Here is a 22,925-nt window from a genome sequence, read left to right on the forward strand (position 1 = left end):
TTCCCTTCCCAGTAGTCCCGCAGTAAGGTCAGGGGACCTCAGACCTTTCACCTGTATAGCAGTTCAAAGGGGGAGGAGTTTTTCCCAGTCTGCCTCACTATCTACAAAGGATTTCAGCATACCTTTTAGGGTCCCGTTAAAGCGTTCACAGAGGCCGTTTGTCTGGGGGTGGTATGGGGTGGTCCGGATGGCCCATACCCCACAGGTGCGCCACAGGGATTGTATTACATCTGACATAAACTGGGTGCCTTGGTCAGTTAGAATCTCACTGGGGAATCCCAGGTGGGAAAAAACAGTGACCAGGACTTCTGTTTCCTTGTGTGCCAAAATGCAAGACAGGGTTACAGATTCCAGGTAGCGGGTCGCGTAGTCCACTATAGTGAGGATATACCTTTTCCATGACTTACTGGGGCGGGCCAGAGGGCTGATGATAGCTAATGACACTCTCTGAAAGGGCTCCTTGTTGATGGGTAGGGTACGGAGTGGAGCTCTGGGGCGATCACAGGTCCAGCAGAAGTTAGCAACGGACTGGGAGATGTCCGGCCAGTAAAATGCTTGGGTCAGTCTTTTTTCTGTTCTCCTCTTCCCCAGGTGGCTAGCTAAGGGAATGTTGGAAATCTGGAGCAGTGGGAACTTAAACAGTTGGGGAACTATCAGCTGTTTAGTTGCAGTTCAAGGCTGGCCTGGGCATCTTGAGTTCATCAGGTGGTACAGTAGTCCTTGCTCCCAAAGTAGTTGCTCTCCACATTCCCTTACTGGTCCGGCATCCGCCTGGGCCCTAAATCTGCTCAGAGTGGGGTCAGAGTCCAGTTCCCCTTTAAATTTTTCACAGTCCCAGGTCAGAGTGGCATTTAGGCCAGGGTAGGGAGCACTCACTGGATCCAGGGTGGGAGGGGGTTCTGGGTGGGCCTCTTCAACTGGAATACCTTGACTGGCTTGGCTCCTGGTCACAACCCTGACGTACTGGCACTGCAGCTCCCCTAGATCATTTCCAAGCAGGACATCTGCGGGGAGCCCGCTTATAACTCCAATCTGGCAGCGCTTTTCCTCAGATCCATAGTTGAGATGTACTGAAGCCCTGGGAATGTTCTTCCTGGCACCACCTGCTAGTTTGATGGAGAACCCATGGCCTGGTTCGATGGCTTCCAGTTTTACCACGCGGGGATCAGAGATGGTAAGAAAGGCCCCAGTGTCTGGGAAACCCGCGGTACTTTGCCAATCAATCAGGACTGCTTGCAGGTGGCGCTGCCTCTGCTCAGGGTAGGAAGGGACAAGTGGGTGAACACTGTAGACTCCCTGGGGTGTACTGGCCTTTTTTTAGGTCACCCATTCTCTGGGTGGTGGGGGATGTTTGATGTAGTTGCCAAGCCCAGCCAAGAAGAGGTGTGAGACTTGCCGCAGGAGGCAGCTCCCTGGCACCCAGCACACCACTTTATGTGGGCTACGTGTGGGCGCAGGGACATGTAATGGAGAAGGGAGGGAAGAGAGGGAGCGAGGGAGGGGGGCCATGACATGTACTGTACACCTTTTGCTGACAAAGTGGCCACTGAAGTGCCAAGAAACATGATGATGATGTCTTAACCTGTTTTTACGATCAATAAATACCGACCTTCCTGAAGAATCCACTTGGATCCACTTGGCTATAAATGACACATATTTGTGGAGTTGACACCTAAAAGTACGAGTCTGTATAAATTGTGACCCTAAACAGGGTAAAATTCCTGTGTGACCCCGATATACCAATCAGATGAATGCCAGGATGAAGGTTCTGATTGACCTTCAGAGTTATGGGTTGTAAATGACAGAAGTCCATCCAATTCTGATCTTCTCTAATTGGACAACAGGTGGCCAATCGTTATTCACATAAGAGAACAAAATCCTTCTTATTGGTTCTGTTCATCGCACCACAAAAAGGTTTATGATTGTTTGTGCTCCTTTCAGGTGATGTCATCTCGGGTCATCTCCTGATGTCATGGCGACCTCTTCCTCCTCATCTTCCCCCTCACAAGGTATGACTGCTGATCCTGACGATCCTTTCCAATGGTTTCCTCCATCTCACATCTCCAGAGATTGGAATTAGATGATAGGATGTCTTCTGTCTCTGTAGTCTGGACATTTCCTGTAAACATCTGGTCAGTCCTCCCATTAGAAGAGTTCAGAAGATTCCATCAGTTCCACAATCACATTCCTGTGTCTTCAGATTGTATTTATCATTGATGGAAATGATCTTCTGAGATGGCCCAGTGATCCATAATGACTGGATGACCCCAAATTGTATGGTTAGCTGTGCAGTGGTCGGGGAATCCTTTGTCTATAATCCTAGGGAGGACACAGCCCCGTGGTAGATGACACATATTGCTGGGAGATTTGGGGGTAATCAGACTTCTTAGTTTACAATGATCACAAATATCTTTTATAGGGGTAACATTTTTACAGGATTTATAGGGTTTTTTTTAGTTTACTATAAAACAATCAATAAACGTGATGTTTAAAATGGTCATCCCTACATATACATGAGGAGGTCTATATATAAAATACGTATTATGAGTTTGTGTCATTTGCACAGCCATCACTAATAATCCCCGTAATGTGTCTAATAGGTTACTTCCTATAATCATCACCTCCATCTAGTAGCTATATTACAGTATTTTTTCTTGAAATACCTCAACTAGTAAGATATGACATTATGGCCACTAGATGGAGGATGAAGGGAAATAAACATATTTGACCTATTATGGGGATTATTCATGGAGGTGATTTATTTTTTTATAAATAGACCCCTAGGTTTTTGCATTCAATATTCATTCATCTGAGAGGTAACACATCATCCTGGAAGAGGTCATGTGAGATTATCACAGCCAATCCCTCCATAGGATAATGTACATATATACATATTGGGGGGGATTTCCTTCCTCTTCTATATGCTCTCTATAGCATTACCAGCTGCCAGTACAGACTTATCAGCTGTCATGTGTCAGAAATCATCCAATCAGGATGAATGTTTATGGTTGCTGATTGTCCTCTCTGCAGGGTCGGCTCCTGATATTGGAGGAAAGCGGAAACAAACCACCGGGGATCTTCTCATATATTCTCTGGAGGATCTGAAAGGATGTGACTTCAAGAGATTTAGGGACAAATTGTCTGATTTCTCCTGTAAAGATAAACTTCCCATCCCCCGAGGAAAACTAGAAAATGCAGACTGGATCTCCACCAAGAACATCCTGATTGACACATATGGAGAAGAAGGGGCTCTGGATGCCACCATTAAAGTCTTTACACTGATCGGTCTGATGGGACCTGCAAATGACCTCCAGGAGAGGAGAACCCAGAATGGTGAGTTCCCATCTATAATGACCATTTTCTACCAATTCCTGATCAATATCTGTGAGAGGAAGAACTAGGAATGTCATCCAGGGAAAGCCAGCGACCAGTCAGGAGCTTCCAACTGGATGAAACCCTTCCCACTGACAGTGCGCTCATATGGGGCCTCACAGAAGTGGGTCTTTATCCTGGGGGCCCCATATCTGTGTACCTCTCTTTGTGCTGGGAGCGCTGCATAGAAACTAGGATCTCACCAAGAGTCCCGGGTATCGAATTAATGATCGGGACCCGGGACTCCCACTTTCCGGTCACCTGATCGCTGTGATAGCCTCTGATTGGCAAACAAATTGATCAGGCATTGTGCAGCCCACCTCTATGTTTTATTTCTTTATGAATGGAGGGAAAGAAACATTGTATACATACAGGACACATTATATCATACATTGTATACATACAGGATCCATATATCATACATTGTATACATACAGGATATATTATATAATACATTGTATACATGCAAGATCCATCATATCATACATTGTATACACACAGGCTATATTATATAATACATTGTATACATACAGGATCCATTATATAATACATTGTATACATACAGGATCCATTTATATAATACATTGTATACATACAGGATCCATTATATCATACATTGTATACATACAGGACACATTATATAATACATTGTATACATACAGGATACATTATATAATACATTGTATACATACAGGATCCATTATATCATACATTGTATACATACAGGATATATTATATCATACATTGTATACATACAGGATACATTATATAATACATTGTATACATACAGGACACATTATATAATACATTGTATACATACAGGATATATTATATCATACATTGTATACATACAGGATCCATTTATATAATACATTGTATACATACAGGACACATTATATCATACATTGTATACATACAGGATCCATTTATATAATACATTGTATACATACAGGATCCATTATATCATACATTGTATACATACAGGATCCATTATATAATACATTGTATACATACAGGACACATTATATTATACATTGTATACATACAGGATACATTATATAATACATTGTATACATACAGGATACATTATATAATACATTGTATACATACAGGATCCATTATATCATACATTGTATACATACAGGATACATTATATAATACATTGTATACATACAGGATCCATTATATTATACATTGTATACATACAGGATACATTATATAATACATTGTATACATACAGGATCCATTATATCATACATTGTATACATACAGGATATATTATATCATACATTGTATACATACAGGACACATTATATAACACATTGTATACATACAGGACACATTATATCATACATTGTACACATACAGGATCCATTATATAATATATTGTACACATACATGATACATTATATAATACATTGTATACATACAGGACACATTATATCATACATTGTATACATACAGGACACATTATATAATACATTGTATACATACAGGACACATTATATAATACATTGTATACATACAGGACACATTATATAATACATTGTATGCATACAGGATCCATTATATCATACATTGTATACATACAAGATCCATTATATCATACATTGTATGCATACAGGATCCATTATATCATACATTGTATACATACAGGACACATTATATAATACATTGTATACATACAGGATCCATTATATCATACATTGTATACATACAGGACACATTATATAATACATTGTATACATACAGGACACATTATATAATACATTGTATACATACAGGACACATTATATCATACATTGTATACATACAGGACACATTATATAATACATTGTATACATACAGGACACATTATATAATACATTGTATACATACAGGATCCATTATATAATACATCATATACATACAGGATCCATTATATCATACATTGTATACATACAGGATCCATTATATCATACATTGTATACATACAGGATCCATTATATCATACATTGTATACATACAGGACCCATTATATAATACATTGTATACATACAGGACACATTATATAATACATTGTATACATAAATGATCCATTATATCATACATTGTATACATACAGGACACATTATATAATACATTGTATACATACAGGACACATTATATCATACATTGTATACATACAGGACACATTATATAATACATTGTATACATACAGGATACATTATATAATACATTGTATACATACAGGATCCATTATATCATACATTGTATACATACAGGACACATTATACCATACATTGTATACATACAGGATCCATTATATAATACATTGTATACATACAGGATACATTATATAATACATTGTATACATACAGGATACATTATATCATACATTGTATACATACAGGATCCATTATATCATACATTGTATACATACAGGACACATTATATCATACATTGTATACATACAGGATCCATTATATAATACATTGTATACACACAGGATCCATTGTATAACACATTGTATACATACAGGATCCATTATATCATACATTGTATACATACAGGATCCATTATATCATACATTGTATACATACAGGACACATTATATCATACATTGTATACATACAGGATATATTATATCATACATTGTATACATACAGGACACATTATATCATACATTGTATACATACAGGACACATTATATAATACATTGTATACATACAGGATCCATTATATCATACATTGTATACATACAGGATCTATTATATAATACATTGTATACATACAGGATCCATTATATCATACATTGTATACATACAAGATCCATTATATAATACATTGTATACATACAGGATACATTATATCATACATTGTATACATACAGGATCCATTATATCATACATTGTATACATACAGGATACATTATATCATACATTGTATACATACAGGATCCATTATATCATACATTGTATACATACAGGATCCATTATATCAGACATCGTATACATACATGACACATTATATCATACATTGTATACATACAGGACACATTATATAATACATTATATACATACAGGACACATTATATCATACATTGTATACATACAGGACACATTATATAATACATCGTATACATACAGGATCCTTTATATCATACATCGTATACATACAGGACACATTATATCATACATTGTATACATACAGGACACATTATATCATACATTGTATACATACAGGACACATTATATCATACATTGTATACATACAGGATCCATTATATCATACATTGTATACATACAGGATCCATTATATAATACATTGTATACATACAGGACACATTATATCATACATTGTATACATACAGGATACATTATATAATACATTGTATACATACAGGACACATTATATAATACATTGTATACATACAGGACACATTATATCATACATTGTATACATACAGGATACATTATATAATACATTGTATACTTACAGGATCCATTATATCATACATTGTATACATACAGGATCCATTATATAATACATTGTATACATACAGGATCCATTATATCATACATTGTATACATACAGGATCCATTATCCCAACAAATGAAGCCCAGTTTGTCCTGACAAGACGTGGTATGATCCACCTGGATACACAATGTAGTTGCATTGATATGTACAGATGTACTAACACAGATCAAGATTGCATATTTGTGTTCAGGCATTAACATTTGTTTTACCCTCAGTCACTAAGGGGTTAAACAATCTTTCCTGAGGGAGTTTACAGAATAAAATAAATTTGGGTATCAAAATTGTGGATGAAGGAAAAGACTAAGGAGTTCAGGTACATTCTGAAAGGGACACAGAGTAACAATTCTCCAGGATGCTGGCAGTCAGTCCCCATAACACAATGACATCACTCAGCATGCTGAGCAGAGCAATACAATTGCAGCCACTTTCCTATTATACAGACCCTCCATATTTATATATTTTTTAGAGTGATTCTAAACCACTCCATACCGGGCACTTTTACCCCCTTCCTGTCCAGGCCAATTTTCAGGTTTCAGCACTCTCACACATTGAATGACAATTGAGCGGTCATGCAATGCTGTACCCAAAATAAAATGTTGCCATTTTCTTCACACAACTAGAGCTTTCTTTTGGTGGTATTTAATCACTACTGGGGTTTTTGTTTTTTGCTAAATTAACAAAAAAAATACCAAAAATGTTGAAAAAAAAAACGTTTTTCTTTGTTTTCATTCTAAAAGTTAGCAAATAAATAATTATTCTTCATACATTTAGGCCGAGATGTATTATGCTACATGTCTTTGGTGAAAATAACCCAAATTAGGATGTATTATTTAGTCTGTAGGAAAGTTATAGAGTTCACAAACTATGGGATATATCTAAATATTGATCAATCCTGAAGTACTGACAGCCAATCTAATTTCTTGAGGCCCAAAAACGTCAGAACAGTACAGATATCCCCCAAATGTCAGGACAGTACAGATATCCCCCAAATGTCAGGACAGTACAGATATCCCCCAAATGTAAGGACAGTACATATATCCCCCAAATGTCAGGATAGTACAGATATCCCCCAAATGTCAGGACAGGACAGATATCCCCCAAATGTCAGGACAGTAAAGATATCCCCAAATGTCAGGACAGTACAGATATCCCCCAAATATCAGGACAGGACAGATATCCTCCAAATGTCAGGACAGTAAAGATATCCCAAAATGTCAGGACAGGACAGAGATCCCCAAATGTCAGGACAGGACAGATATCCTCCAAATGTCAGGACAGTACAGATATCCCCAAATGTCAGGACAGTACAGATATCCTCCAAATGTCAGGACAGGACAGATATCCACCAAATGTCAGGATGGAACAGATATCCCAAAAAAGTCAGAACAGTACAGATATCCCACAAATGTCAGGACAGTACAGATATCCCCCAAATGTCAGGACAGTACAGATATCCCCCAAATGTCAGGACAGTACAGATATCCCCCAAATGTCAGAACAGTACAGATATCCCCAAATGTCAGGACAGTACAGATATCCCCCAAATGTCAGGACAGTACAGATATACCCAAATGTCAAGACAGTACAGATATCCCCCAAATGTCAGGACAGGAAAGATATCCCCCAAATGTCAGGACAGTACAGATATCCCTCAAATGTCAGGACAGTATACTGTAGATATGCCCCAAATGTCAGGACACTACAGATATCCCCCAAATGTCAGGACACTACAGATATCCCCCAAATGTCAGAACAGTACAGATATCCCCCCAAATGTCAGAACAGGACAGATATCCCCGAAATGTCAGGACGGTACAGATATCCCCCAAATGTCAGGACAGTAAGATATCCCCCAAATGTCAGAACAGTATAGATATCCCCCAAATGTCAGGACAGTACAGATATCCTCCAAATGTCAGAACAGTACAGATATCCTCCAAATGTCAGAACAGTACAGATATCTCGCAAATGTCAGGACAGTACAGATAGCCCCCAAATGTCAGGACAGTACAGATATCTCGCAAATGTCAGGACAGGACAGATATCCCCCAAATGTCAGGACGGTACAGATATCCCCCAAATGTCAGGACGGTACAGATATCCCCCAAATGTCAGGACAGGACAGATATCCCCCAAATGTCAGGACAGGACAGATATCCCCCAAATGTCAGGACGGTACAGATATCCCCCAAATGTCAGGACAGGACAGATATCCCCCAAATGTCAGGACAGGACAGATATCCCCCAAATGTCAGGACAGGACAGATATCCCCCAAATGTCAGGACAGGACAGATATCCCCCCAAATGTCAGGACAGGACAGATATCCCCCAAATGTCAGGACAGGACAGATATCCCCAAAATGTAAGGACAGTACATATATCCCCCAAATGTCAGGACAGTACAGATATCCCCCAAATGTCAGGACAGGACAGATATCCCCCAAATGTCAGGACAGTACAGATATCCCCCAAATGTCAGGACAGTACAGATATCCCCCAAATGTCAGGACAGTACAGATATCCCCCAAATGTCAGGACAGTACAGATATCCCCCAAATGTCAGGACGGTACAGATATCCCCCAAATGTCAGGACAGTACAGATATCCCCCAAATGTCAGGAAAGGACAGATATCCCCCAAATGTCAGGACAGTACAGATATCCCCCAAATGTCAGGACAGTACAGATATCACCCAAATAACCCCTTTTTGCAAAGTATTTTGAATTTTTTTTTTTTTTCATAATTTTTCGGAAATAAAGAAATAAAAAAAATGATTTTCACTATTTTTTTTGTACATACTGTCAGAAGTGCAGTACAGCGTCATCATATACAGTAACTGGTGTGGCGGTGATCAGAGACACTGACTGGTTACATGATACGGATAATTTTTTTAATTTTTTAATTAATTTTTTACATTTTTTTTCTCTTTTTTAAAGATTTTTTTTCATATTTTCACTATGACCAAAGTAGTATAACATTGTACTACTTGTGATCAGTATTTTGTTTTTGTTTTACATAATTTGCTTATAGCAAAGAATTATTTTGCTATAAGCAAGCATTTTCCTGAATTAAATCAATTCATTCAGGGTTTTTTTGTTGTGATTAGCTGTGATTGGCCATGGCTAATCACATGACACAGATGGGCTGTGATTGGCCCAGCCCGTGCATGTGATCACTTTGACACATTTGTATACAATGGATGGCATGAAAGGAAGCCATCCGTTGTATACAACTGTCATGTGACCTGCTGTGATTGGTCACATGGTACTGACAATGGGGCCGGTACACAGATTTGTCATCGGCCGTGTCCGAGGTACACGGCCGGTGATAGATCTTGCCGCTGCACGGATCTGCGGGCAGGCAAACTGTTCATGACTGAAAGGATGCCATATGACGTCCACCCAGAGGGACGAGCTGCTCGGCCGGCCGCCATCTGGCTATAGGTCAGGCGGCAACTGGTTAAAGTATGTTAATCACTAAACCACTCCAATTGATGCTTTTAAATATTGTGTAAACCTTATTCCAAAAAATATCACTCCTAATATTAGTGATAATTAGTCTCTTCTCCTCCTATTTCTCCATGCAGGTGATGGGGAGTGTCTATGTCTTCCTGGTAACATCTCAGCACATATATATATCTATATATATATATACTGTATGTGTCACACTAATTCCTTTTGATGATCTCTATGTGCAAACTTATTTACAGAACTATTAAATGACATAAATTATATGTGACAAAAAATAAACAAATTATATGTGTTATAATAGTGCCCACAAAACACCATAAATATATATCTCTAGTGTAATCAATAATGAATGACAAAAAAAAATTGTCCAAAAAAATCTCCCACTATGTGAATCCTTTGTGACTCCCAGTGCAGAAATAAATAAACCACGTGCTGTGCTTCTCATACACCCCTCTTAGGTGCGCACTCACCAGAACAGAGCCTTTAACCGCCTCCCGCCCACCATATAGTAATATGATGGGCACAAGGCGGTTCTCTCGTTCTGGGAGGACGTCATATGATGTCCTCACATTCTCACCGCACATGCACGGCTCCTGGAGCGCGCAGCGTGACGATCGGCGGTGTGCTGTGTCCCTAGGACACAGCGGATCACCGATCAACGGAAAGAGCCGAAGATGTCGGCTCGATCATGTGATCAGCTGTGTCCAATCACAGCTGATCGCATGTAAATAGGGAAATGCCGGTTATCTGCACGTCTCTCACGAGCTGTCATGCTGACAGATTAGAGTAGAGCCGGTAATTGGCATTCCTTGGAGGGGACATGTACACTGATCATCAGAGCACTGATGATCAGTGTGCCCTGATGATCTGTGTAGCCCCAGAAGTGCCTCATACAAGTGCCCATCAGTGCCACATCAATGCCACATTTCAGTGCCTACCAGTGCACATCAATGCCACATATCAGTGCCCATTTGAGCTGCCTTTCAGTGTCACCCATCAGTGCCAGTCAGTGCCACCTATCAGTACTGCCAATCAGTGCCACCTATCAGTGTCAGTCAGTGCCACCTACCCATATGCATCGGTGCAACCTATCAGTGACCATCACTACTGCCTATCAGTGCCACCTATCAGTGCCAGTCAGTGTCGCCTATCAGTGCCAGTCAGTGCCACCTATCAGTGCCATATATTAGTGCTGACTTTCAGTGTCCATCAGTGCCACCTACCAGTGCCTCCTCATCAGTGCCCATCAGTGTGACCTATCAGTGTCCATCAGTGCAGCCTCATTAGCACACATCAGTGAAGGAGAAAAATAACAAAAGCTAAGAAAAAACTTTTTTTTTTAATTTTTAGTGGTTTTTGGTTTGTTTAAGAAAAAATAAAAATCCCCGAGGTGATTAAATACCACCAAAATAAAGCTCTATCTGTCACAAAAAATGATAAAAATGTCATATGGGTACAGTGTTTCATAACCGCGCAATTGTCATGCAAAGTGTGACAGCGCTGAAAGCTGGAAATTGGCCTGGACAGGAAGGGGGTAGAAATGCCCGGGGGGCAGGAAGGGGGTAGAAGTGCCCTGTAGGCAGGAAGGGGGTAGAAGTGCCCTGTAGGCGGGAAGGGGGTAGAAGTGTCCAGTAGTCAGGAAGGGGGTAGAAGTGTCCGGTAGGCAGGAAGGGGGTAGAAGTGCCCTGTAGGCAGGAAGGGGGTAGAAGTGCCCGGTAGGCAGGAAGGGGGTAGAAGTGCCCGGTAGACAGGAAGGGGGTAGAAGTGCCCGGGGGCAGGAAGGGGGTAGAAGTGCCCGGTAGGCAGGAAGGGGGTAGAAGTGTCCGGTAGGCAGGAAGAGGGTAAAAGTGCCCTGTAGGCAGGAAGGTGGTAGAAGTGCCCTGTAGGCAGGAAGGGGGTAGAAGTGCCCTGTAGGCAGGAAGGGGGTAGAAGTGCCCTGTAGGCAGGAAGGGGGTAGAAGTGTCCTGTAGGCAGGAAGGGGGTAGAAGTGTCCGGTAGGCAGGAAGGGGGTAGAAATGCCCTGTAGGCAGGAAGGGGGTAGAAGTGCCCGGTAGGCAGGAAGGGGTAGAAGTGCCTTGTAGGCAGGAAGGGGGTAGAAGTGCCCTGTAGGCAGGAAGGTGGTAAAAGTGCCCTGTAGGCAGGAAGGTGGTAAAAGTGCCCGGTAGGCAGGAAGGGGGTAGAAGCGCCCTTTAGGCAGGAAGGGGGTAGAAGCGCCCTATAGGCAGGAAGGGGGTAGAAGTGCCCTATAGGCAGGAAAGGGGTAGAAGCGCCCGGTAGACAGGAAGGGGGTAGAAGCGCCCTGTAGGCAGGAAGGGGGTAGAAGAGCCCGGTAGGCAGGAAGGGGGTAGAAGTGCCCGGTAGGCAGGAAGGGGGTAGAAGCGCCCTATAGGCAGGAAAGGGGGTAGAAGTGTCCGGTGGGCAGGAAGAGGGTAGAAGTGTCCTGTAGGCAGGAAGGGGCTAGAAGCGCCCGGTAGGCAGGAAGGGGTAGAAGTGCCCTGTAGGCAGGAAGGGGGTAGAAGTGCCCTGTAGGCAGGAAGGGGGTAGAAGTGCCCGGTAGGCAGGAAGGGGGTAGAAGTGCCCGGTAGGCAGGAATGGGGTAGAAGTGCCCGGTAGGCAGGAAGGGGGTAGAAGTGCCCTGTAGGCGAAGGGTTAATGAGCCTTATTGCATAAATTTCCAGAAATCAGGGTCATCAGAACACGGCCTTTTTTCCACCTTATGAAGACTCCAAATTGTTAAAACCGAGAGGTTCCTCCAATAATCATCCATGATAAGAATGGTAGCCAAGATCATAATATATTCCTCTCCATAGTTACATATTTTTTTCTCTTTCTCTGTAACTATGGAGAGGAATATATATTTATGCAATAAGGCTCATTAAAGGCTCTGTTCTGGTGAGTGCGCACCTAAGAGGGGTGTATGAGAAGCACAGCACGTGGTTTATTTATTTCTGCACTGAAAGTCACAAAGGATTCACATAGTGCAAGATTTTTTTGAAAATTTTTATATTTTTAGACAATTTTTTGGGGGGGACAATTTTTTTTTTTGTAATTCATTATTGATTACACTAGAGATATATATTTATGGTGTTTTGTGGGAACTATTATAACATATATAATTTGTTTATTTTTTGTCACATATAATTTATGTCACTTAATATTTGTGCAAATAGGTTTGCACATAGAGATCATCAAAAGGAATTAGTGTGCCACATATATATATATATATATGCTGCGATCTTACCAGGCAGACATAGACACTCCCCATCACCTGCATGGAGGAGAGACTCCAATCTACAGAGGGTTGGTGGGATGATGGTGTCGGGGAGGATCTGCTACACTAATAACTCTCATAGTTATTATTTTATACATTTCATAGGTTTGTCAGGACTAATCACTTCCCTCATCTTATTTCCAGCCAAACTGAAGAAGATGACACACGACAGATTATCAGGTTAGTAGGACATCAACTTTTCATATGGAATCTCTTCAGGATGAACATTTTGTTCTGTTGTAGTCAGGATCAGTGGTGGAACTACCAGGGTCACAAAGGTTGTACTAGCAGCTTGAGTCACATTGATTAGGATGGCACCCCCTGGAATAAATGTGTTATGATTTGTCATGTGACTTTGTGTCATACGGCACATAAGTGGCAGCAGTGTGAACCGGAGCTTATAAAAGGCCCCATGATAGGAGTTAGTGAAAAATGCCCCAAGACCAATAGAAAGGGCCCCAAGGCCAGTAGAAAGGGCCCCAGTGGTCAGGGGGACCCTTCATGGTTTCTCTTTGCTCCTCTGCTCTGGATGGTGTGTCCATAGTTTGGATGCTTCCACAATCCTCCAGTATTTCATGGGATATCATCTTTTAGGGTTCCATTCTTCGGGTTTATAGTTAGAATATAATATTTCCAACTCTGTCTTATAAATACTATTTCATGTGTGTATGAGGAATAAAATATTTTCCTTTCTCTCATAAAGACTTCAGAAAGGAACACACAGTGTCTATGAAAGAGGCATTTCAGAAAATTAAAGAATATAATTCCTGTAGGGGGGAGACTGTTCATCTACAGAAAAGATACATCAAGTTATCGATGAGAAAAGGACCCCAGAATAAAAAGGGAAAAGAACAAGAACTGAGTACAGGCAGAAGACATCTACAGACCATGGAGAAAAGACCTTCTGATGGATCCTCCTCAACCACAATCCAGGCCCTCTTTGACCCTGATGAAGTTGGTTGTATCCCTAAGATTGTGGTGTTAGAAGGACCTGCTGGGATTGGAAAAACAATGACCTCCAAGAAGATCATGCTGGACTGGGCCTCTGGGAATCTCTACCAAGACGAGTTTGACTTTCTGTTTTATCTGAGCTGTAGAGAAATCAACACCATCCCTGGAAACATAAGCCTTGTGGGACTTTTATCCAGAGCCTGCGGACTAGAGAGTTCATATGACCTGGTGTCTCTTCTAGAGGATCCTGAAAGTCAAAGAAAACTTCTCTTTCTAGTTGATGGGTTTGATGAGCTGAGTTGGACTCTGGAGGAGAAATCTGAGGTTTGTCATGACGTCTTAAAAGAAAACCACAAGGAAATAATTCTCCAAAGATTGCTCAGGAGACAGGTTCTCCCACATTCTTCTCTGATCATCACCACGAGGTCACTGGCCATGGGGAAACTTAACACATTCATTGATGATCCTCACAATGTGGAAATCCAGGGATTTACAAGAGACGATCGAGAGGAATATGTCCATCAATTCTTTGGAAATAAGGAAGATGCAGACAAGGTTCTCAGTATAATAGAAGACAATGAAGTTCTGTACACCATGTGTGCCGTCCCCATCACATGCTGGATTGTCTGCACTGTAATGAAACAAGAAATAGAAAAAGATTTGGGTGTAATTCAGTGTAAAACGATGACTTCAATTTACCTTCTCTACCTGGAGGTTCTAATAACCCATCACAGCAAGAAGCAGTCTGTACGCAGGAAACAAACCTGTCTGAAGAAGCTGTGTGCTCTGGCCAATCAGGGAGTTCTGCAGCAACAAATCTTATTTGAGAAGAAAGATCTAGAAAGACATGGACTTTCTCTGTCTGAGGTGGAGTCTGTATTTCTGAATGAGAACATCTTTCATTGGGACGTCCGCACCCAGACCTGCTACAGCTTCATCCACCTGAGTGTACAGGAGTTCCTTGCTGCTCTGTATTATGGGCTGGATGATGGGTCTGGGTCTATGGAAGGTACTTTCCTCCCGGAGATCTGTGAAGGGGAATCACTCCGTGGCCTCATTTCCGATGACTCACATTTATCATTAGCTGTACAATTCCTGTTTGGTCTCCTAAATGAAGATCCAGTGAAGACATTCTCAGAGATCACAGGAATCAACATCTCACTCCGAGCCAGACCTGCCATGATGAAATGGGCTATGAAGGACATTGATCGGGATCTCTATCCTCAGACCATCTTCTGTCTGTATGAGACTCAGGATGAGGACTTCATTAGGAGCGTCATGTCTGGTTGTTCACATCTGAAGCTGGGGGGCTCATTTACTGATCGCTTCTTGATGAAAAGTAATTATTCCAAGCAGCTGAGCTATTGCTTGAAGGCTTTGAAGAGAGAAACGTTTCAGTCTTTAACTTTTGTGTGGCTCACTGTGGATCCGGAGTGCCAGACAATGCTGTCTCCATTCCTACACAGGTGTCCGGAGGTCTGGTAAGTGAGTGTGAGGATATCCTAACTGAATGTAGAGAATGGGCAGGAACCTGCATACAGTATAACGGGGATTATCAGACATGTTTTCCATCTACCACACTTGTTAGAAGTCCTGGGAACTCATTCTTTCCTCAGTCCTCTGCCCTGGGTCACACTGGTGGGATCTTTCCAGCGACATTCTAGTGACATGTAAAGTCGCAGGTGAAATGAAAACACGCAGATTTTATGGGGTTCTCTCTTAATTGCTGAGCCTCGAGTCGCTGCAACAACAAAAAATACTTCTTGTTCTACTTTTGGATGATTCCTGAGCTGCACGCCTCCCATAGACTTCAATGTAAAATCACCAGCAAGTCATACATTTGTCTTCATCTTTGTGACTTTGCTGCAACTTCTGAGGCAGTGATTTATTTACCCCTCACCTCTCCTCCCTGGTCATCCTTGTTGCCTAAAAACTTCATCCCAAGCACATTCCATTCACACCTGAGCGTAAAAGACACGCATGTGCCCGCTCACATTTTTCTGTGTTTTTCACGTGTAAACATACATCTCGTATGGTAAAGCCCATTCACTTGAACAGCACAGCAGCCCGCAAGAGAACACATGCGTTGCTGTGCAATGTGAAAACGTGGCGATGCGTGTTGTGTTTGCGCTGCCATTCATTCACATGTGTGTTTCTGAATGCACAGCACTCTGCAATAACATGCATGACAATGTATGTCACATGTGTGTTACCATTTATGCTGCATTTGCATCTAAAAACACGCCAACCTGCACAGAAAATGGTCGCTTTGCCTCACATTGTGTAAATGCGCATCGCGCTTCTCTTGGCATTTTGGTATCGCACACGTGATTCGCATTCACAGCGCATTTCTGAAATGGGCAGCAAAGCATGTTTTCTGTGGAGGTTGCCATGCAATGGACACTCACATTCTGAAAAAACATGCCACACCCCATGACTGAAATGTTCTAGAGTGACTTTGGGGCGTTTGTTGCATGCAGGGCGGCCCATTCAGGTGAAGGCCATGCGTGTTTATTCTTGAAAACACGGCAAACATGCAAGTGAGAACACGCGTATCTGCTATGCTCAGCTGTCAATGGAATGTGCTTGGGAGGAAGTTATTCGGTAGGACCAGGGAGGAGAGGTGAGGGTTAAACAACAACAACCCTGACCCATCAAAGTCACTTGGGAAGGCTTCTTCTCAGTAAAGTGGCCCTGAAGTGGCCCCTTGTCCCCGGGAAAATGGAGAGCAAAGTGGAGCTGGAAGTCGCTGCGACTTTCATGTCAGGAGAGTGAGAACCAGAGCTAAATGGACGATCCACAGATATCACCTGATACAGGACTTCTGGGAGAATCCCACCATTTACATCGGATTACCCTTTCCCTGCCCCTCCCCCAATTACACCATTTATCGCACACATGATCACATGTCACCCACATGTACCCCATCCCCCAAAACTCTACATGTACTTGTAGCAGAGGATCTGGAGGAGAAAAAGATGGTCTTTGTGTGAAGGATTTACAATTTGTGCCGAAGTCACCAAAATTCCCGGCAATGTTTGTAATATGTGTGAGATGTGAGCTTCCATCTGTGGCCTTTCACAGGGTGAATGTAACATTCCCTGACATTCCATCCTAAGAGAACATCGTCCTAAGAACATTCGACCAGAAGAGCGAATAATGTGTGGAAGAGCTGAGCTCCGTGTATGGAGATTCCTGAGCTCCCCACTGGCTGTGTCATGGATCCCATACTGCAGAGGGAACCGCCATACCGAATCCAGGAGATCGATCTCTGTACATTGTACGTCCTGTATAGGAGATCGATCTCTGTACATTGTATGTCCTGTATAGGAGATCGATCTCTGTACATTGTACGTCCTGTATAGGAGATCGATCTCTGTACATTGTATGTTCTGTATAGGAGATCGCTCTCTGTACATTGTATGTTCTGTATAGGAGATCGATCTCTGTACATTGTATGTCCTGTATAGGAGATCGCTCTCTGTACATTGTATGTTCTGTATAGGAGATCGATCTCTGTACATTGTATGTTCTGTATAGGAGATCGATCTCTGTACACTGTATGTTCTGTATAGGAGATCGATCTCTGTACATTGTATGTCCTGTATAGGAGATCGATCTCTGTACATTGTATGTCCTGTATAGGTGATCGATCTCTGTACATTGTATGTCCTGTATACAGTTGCAAGAAAAAGTATGTGAACCCCTTGGGATTACGTGGAGTTTTGCATGAATTGGGCATAAAATGTGCTCTGAATGTCATCTAAGTCACAACAATAGAAGAACACAGTCTGCTGAACATAATACTACACAAAAATTAGATGTTGCCATGGTTTAATTGCACATAACATGTAAACATTCACAGTGCAGGGAGGAAAAAGTATGTGAACCTTTGGACTTAATAACTGGTTGACCCTCCTTTGGCAGCAATAACCTCAACCAAACGTTTCCTGTAGTTGCAGATCAGACCTGCACAACGATCTGGAGTCATTTTGGACCACTCCTCTTCACAAAACTGTTTCAGTGTAGCAATATTCTTGGGATGTCTGGTGTGAATCGCTCTCTTAAGGTCATGCCACAGCATTTCAATGGGGTTGAGGTCAGGACTCTGACTGGGCCACTCCAGAAGGCGTATTCTGTGCTGTTGCAGCCATTGTTTTGTTGAATGACTTGTATGCTTTGGGTCATTGTCCTGTTGCATCACCCATCCTCTGCGGAGCTTCAGTTGGCAGACAGATGGTCGTACGTTTTCCTGCAAAATGTCTTGATAAACTCTGGAATTCATTTTCCCATCAATGACAACAATCCGTCCAGCCCTGAGGCAGCAAAGCAGCCCCAAACCATGATGCTCCCTCCACCATGTTTCACAGTGGGGATGAGGTTTTGATGTTGGTGTGCTGTGCCTTTTTTTCTCCACACATAGTGTTGTGTGTTCTTCCCAAACAACTCAATCTTGGTTTCATCTGTCCACAGTATATTTTGCCAGTAGTGCTGTGGAACATCCAGGTGCTCTTTTGCAAACTTCAAACGTGCTGCAATATTCTTTTTGGACAGCAATGGCTTCCTCCGTGGTGTCCTCCCATGTACTCCATTCTTGTTTAATGTTTTCCTTATTGTAGATGTGTCAACAAAAATGTTAGCATGTGCCAGAGATTTCTGTAGGTCTTTAGCTGACACTCTGGGATTCTTCTTTACCTCATGCAGCATTCTGCGCTGTGCTCTTGCAGTCATTTTTACAGGACGACCACGCCTAGGGAGAGTAGCAACAGTGCTAAACTTTCTCCATTTGTAGACAGTCTGTCTTACCGTGGACACATGAACATCAAGGCTCAAGGAGATACTTTTGTAACCCTTTCCAGCTTCATGCATGTCAACAATTATTGATCGTAGGTCTTCTGAGAGCTCTTTGCTGCGAGGCATGGTTCACATCGGACAGTGCTTCTTGAAACCAGTAAACCCAAAACAGGTGTCAGCAACACATCCAATATCATCACACTGATTGGAGTCAAGGTTGGCTCACTCCTGGCTCCAGTTAGCTCTGGGAGAAGTCATTAAGCTAGGGCCTCACATACTTTTTCCTCCCTGCACTGTGAATGTTTACATGTTATGTGCAATTAAACCATGGCAACATCTAATGTTTGTGTAGTATTATGTTCAGCAGACTGTGTTCTTCTATTGTTGTGACTTAGATGACGTTCAGAGCACATTTTATGCCCAATTCATGCAAAACTTCACGTAATCCCAAGGGGTTCACATACTTTTTCTTGCAACTGTAGGAGATTGATCTCTGTATATTGTATGTTCTGTATAGGAGATCGATCTCTGTACATTGTATGTTCTGTATAGGAGATCGATCTCTGTACGTTGTATGTCCTGTATAGGAGATTGATCTCTGTACGTTGTATGTCCTGTATAGGAGATCGATCTCTGTACATTGTATGTTCCATATAGGAGATCGATCGCTGTACATTGTATGTCCTGTATAGGAGATCGATCTCTGTACATTGTATGTTCTGTATAGGAGATTGATCGCTGTACATTGTATGTCCTGTATAGGAGATCGATCGCTGTACATTGTATGTCCTGTATAGGAGATCGATCTCTGTACATTGTATGTTCCATATAGGAGATCGATCGCTGTACATTGTATGTCCTGTATAGGAGATCGATCTCTGTACATTGTATGTTCTGTATAGGAGATTGATCGCTGTACATTGTATGTCCTGTATAGGAGATCGATCGCTGTACATTGTATGTCCTGTATAGGAGATCGATCTCTGTACATTGTATGTTCTGTATAGGAGATCGATCTCTGTAGTAGACGATTCAGTACACTTAATATTTATGTCTTCTGACCATCAGCTCCATCTAGTGGCCATAATGCAGTATTTTCCGGATTCACTCTCTTCTTATGACTGGAGATAAAATCTTCTCTGACTCTTCAGGTTGAATGTAATTGGGGCGATTTCCTCTTCTGATCGAATGTTAGGGAATGTCACATTCACCCTATAAAAGGCAACATTTCACACAGATTCCACACATCACAGAGATGATTTGTGACTTTTGTGTGAATATTGAGCCATTCACAGGGCCCTTCTATAAATCGCCCCGACAATGATTTCTAGGGCACACACACCATCCAATCTCCAATCTCTCCATTAAATCCAGTATAAAGGACGAGGCTGTGTGGAGATAATAAATCACAAATCTGTCCAAAGGTCGACCTCTTGTGAAATGGTGAGAAACTCGGCCGGAAGGTTCCCTCTTCATCCCCCCTTTTCCTGTCTTCCAATATACAGCACAGACCCCCAACATGAAAGGAGGATAGCGGGGGTCTTGTTATTATCAGGACACATATAGAGGTTCCCCTAAACCTGTATGGGGGGAGATGGGTGGGGGAGGGGAATGATGACTGCAATCCCTCCCATCTCACTTCATAGCCCCCAGTATTGGGATATTATGTCCCATCAATAGATTCTATGACCTCCCCAGTGTGTCTGCACCTCGTAGAGGTTGTCCAGTGTTCAGCAGTGGTGCCGACTGACCTATCGCCCTCCTCCTGCCGGGTCAGGTGTGAGCTACCAGTCATTCATTGGTGGACAGGAATGGGTGTGTCCAGCCAATGGAGGGAAAGCTTAGTGTTCAGAGATCTGGGGGAGGGAAATGATTCCAGGGGTGTGACATCATCACCCCAACATTGGAGGGACCAATTGTCTGCAGAAGTGGGTGGAGATGGGAATGTCTGGACTGCATTGTATATGTAAACCAAAGTGGTGTTCCAGGATTCTCCAGAATGTGTTGATGAATGGAACCTCTTGTGTAGGTAGTCCGGAGATCCTGTATATACAATACATATATATACAGTGAGGAACAGAAGTATTTGACCCCCCCTGCGATTTTGCAAGTTCTCCCACTTCTCCATCATGGAGGGTCTGACATTCACATTGCAGGGGATTCCCACTCTGAGGACAGAATTCAGGAAATCCCATTGTATGATTTGTAAAGAATGTATTTGTCTCGCACGGCTGAACAGAAGTATTTGAACCCCTGAGAAGATCCGTGTTAATATTTGGTACAGAAGCCTTTGTCTGCAATTACAGAGGTCAGACGTTTCCTGTAGTCCTTGGCCAGGTTTGCACTGCAACAGGGATTTTGGCCCCCTCCTCCACACCGATCTCCTCTAGAGCTGTCAGGTTTCGGGGCTGTCGCTGAGCAACACGGAGTTTCAGCTCCCTCGAAAGATGTTCTATTGGATTTAGGTGTGGAGACTGGCTAGGCCACTCCAGAACCTTGATATGCTTCTTACGGAGCCCCTCCTTGGTTCTCCTGGCTGTGTGCTTCGGGTCGTTGTCATGTTGGAAGACCCAGCCACGACCCATCTTCAATGCTCTGACTGAGGGAAGGAGGTTGTTGCTGAAAATCTCACAATAAATGGCCCCATTCATCCTCTCCTTAATACAGTGCAGTCGTCCTGTCCCCTTCGCAGAAAAGCACCCCCAAAGCATGATGTTACCACCCCCATGCTTCACAGTAGGGATGGTGTTCTTGGGATGCAACTCATCCTTCTTTTTCCTCCAAACACGACGAGTGAAGTTTAGACCAAAAAGTTCTCCTTTGGTCTCCTCTGACCACATGACTTTCTCCCATGCCTCCTCTGCATCATCCAGATGGTCATTGGCAACCTTCAGATGGGCCTGGACATGTGATGAATGGAGCAGGGGAACCTTCACACGGGCCTGGACATGTGATGACTTGAGCAGGGGAACCTTCCGTGCAATGTATGATTGGAAACCATGATGGCGTAGTGTTCTACCGACAGTGACCTGTGAAACTGTGGTCCCAGCTCTCTTCATGTCAGTGACCAGCTCCTCCCTTGTAGTTCTGGGCTGATTCCTCACCTTTCTTATCATCAGTGATCCCCCACGAGGGGACATCTTGCATGGAGCCCCAGTCCGAGGGAGACTGACAGTCGTCTTTAGCCTCTTCCATTTTCTAACAATTGCACCAACAGTTGATCTATTTTCACCAAGCTGCTTGGCAATTGCCCCGTAGCCCTTTCCAACCTTGTAGAGGTCCACAATTTTGTCTCTGGTGTCTTTTGACAGCTCTTTGGCCTTGCCCATGGTAGTAGTTGGCGTCTGACTGACTGTGGGGTGGACAGGTGTCTTTAAAGAGCTCAGACAGGTGCTACTAAGTGAGATGAATGAGTGGAGTAGAGGTGGACTTTATAAAGGCGCAGTAACAGGTCTTTGAGAGCCAGAATTCTTGCTGTTTCTTAGGTGTTCAAATACTTCTGTTCAGCAGTGCGAGACAAATACATTCTTTACAAATCATACAATGT

General features: G+C 42.4%; 1 protein-coding gene across 1 annotated transcript in view; it reads left to right on the plus strand.

The window, feature by feature from the left end:
• The first annotated feature begins 1,125 nt into the window (after window positions 1–1,125).
• The window catches only part of LOC149451885 (NACHT, LRR and PYD domains-containing protein 3-like), a 64,326-nt gene continuing 42,526 nt past the window's right edge, over window positions 1,126–22,925 (plus strand). Inside the window, exons 1-3 of the mRNA XM_089690037.1 lie at window positions 1,126–1,174; window positions 3,031–3,333; window positions 14,337–16,065. Of these exons, the coding sequence (XP_089546163.1) occupies window positions 1,126–1,174; window positions 3,031–3,333; window positions 14,337–16,065 (2,081 nt within the window). The remainder of the gene's footprint in view (window positions 1,175–3,030; window positions 3,334–14,336; window positions 16,066–22,925) is intronic.

Source organism: Staurois parvus, unplaced genomic scaffold (assembly GCF_062004578.1).
Source record: "Staurois parvus isolate SC_StPar_1 unplaced genomic scaffold, SC_StPar_1.0 ptg000512l, whole genome shotgun sequence".
Classification (NCBI taxonomy): domain Eukaryota; kingdom Metazoa; phylum Chordata; class Amphibia; order Anura; family Ranidae; genus Staurois; species Staurois parvus.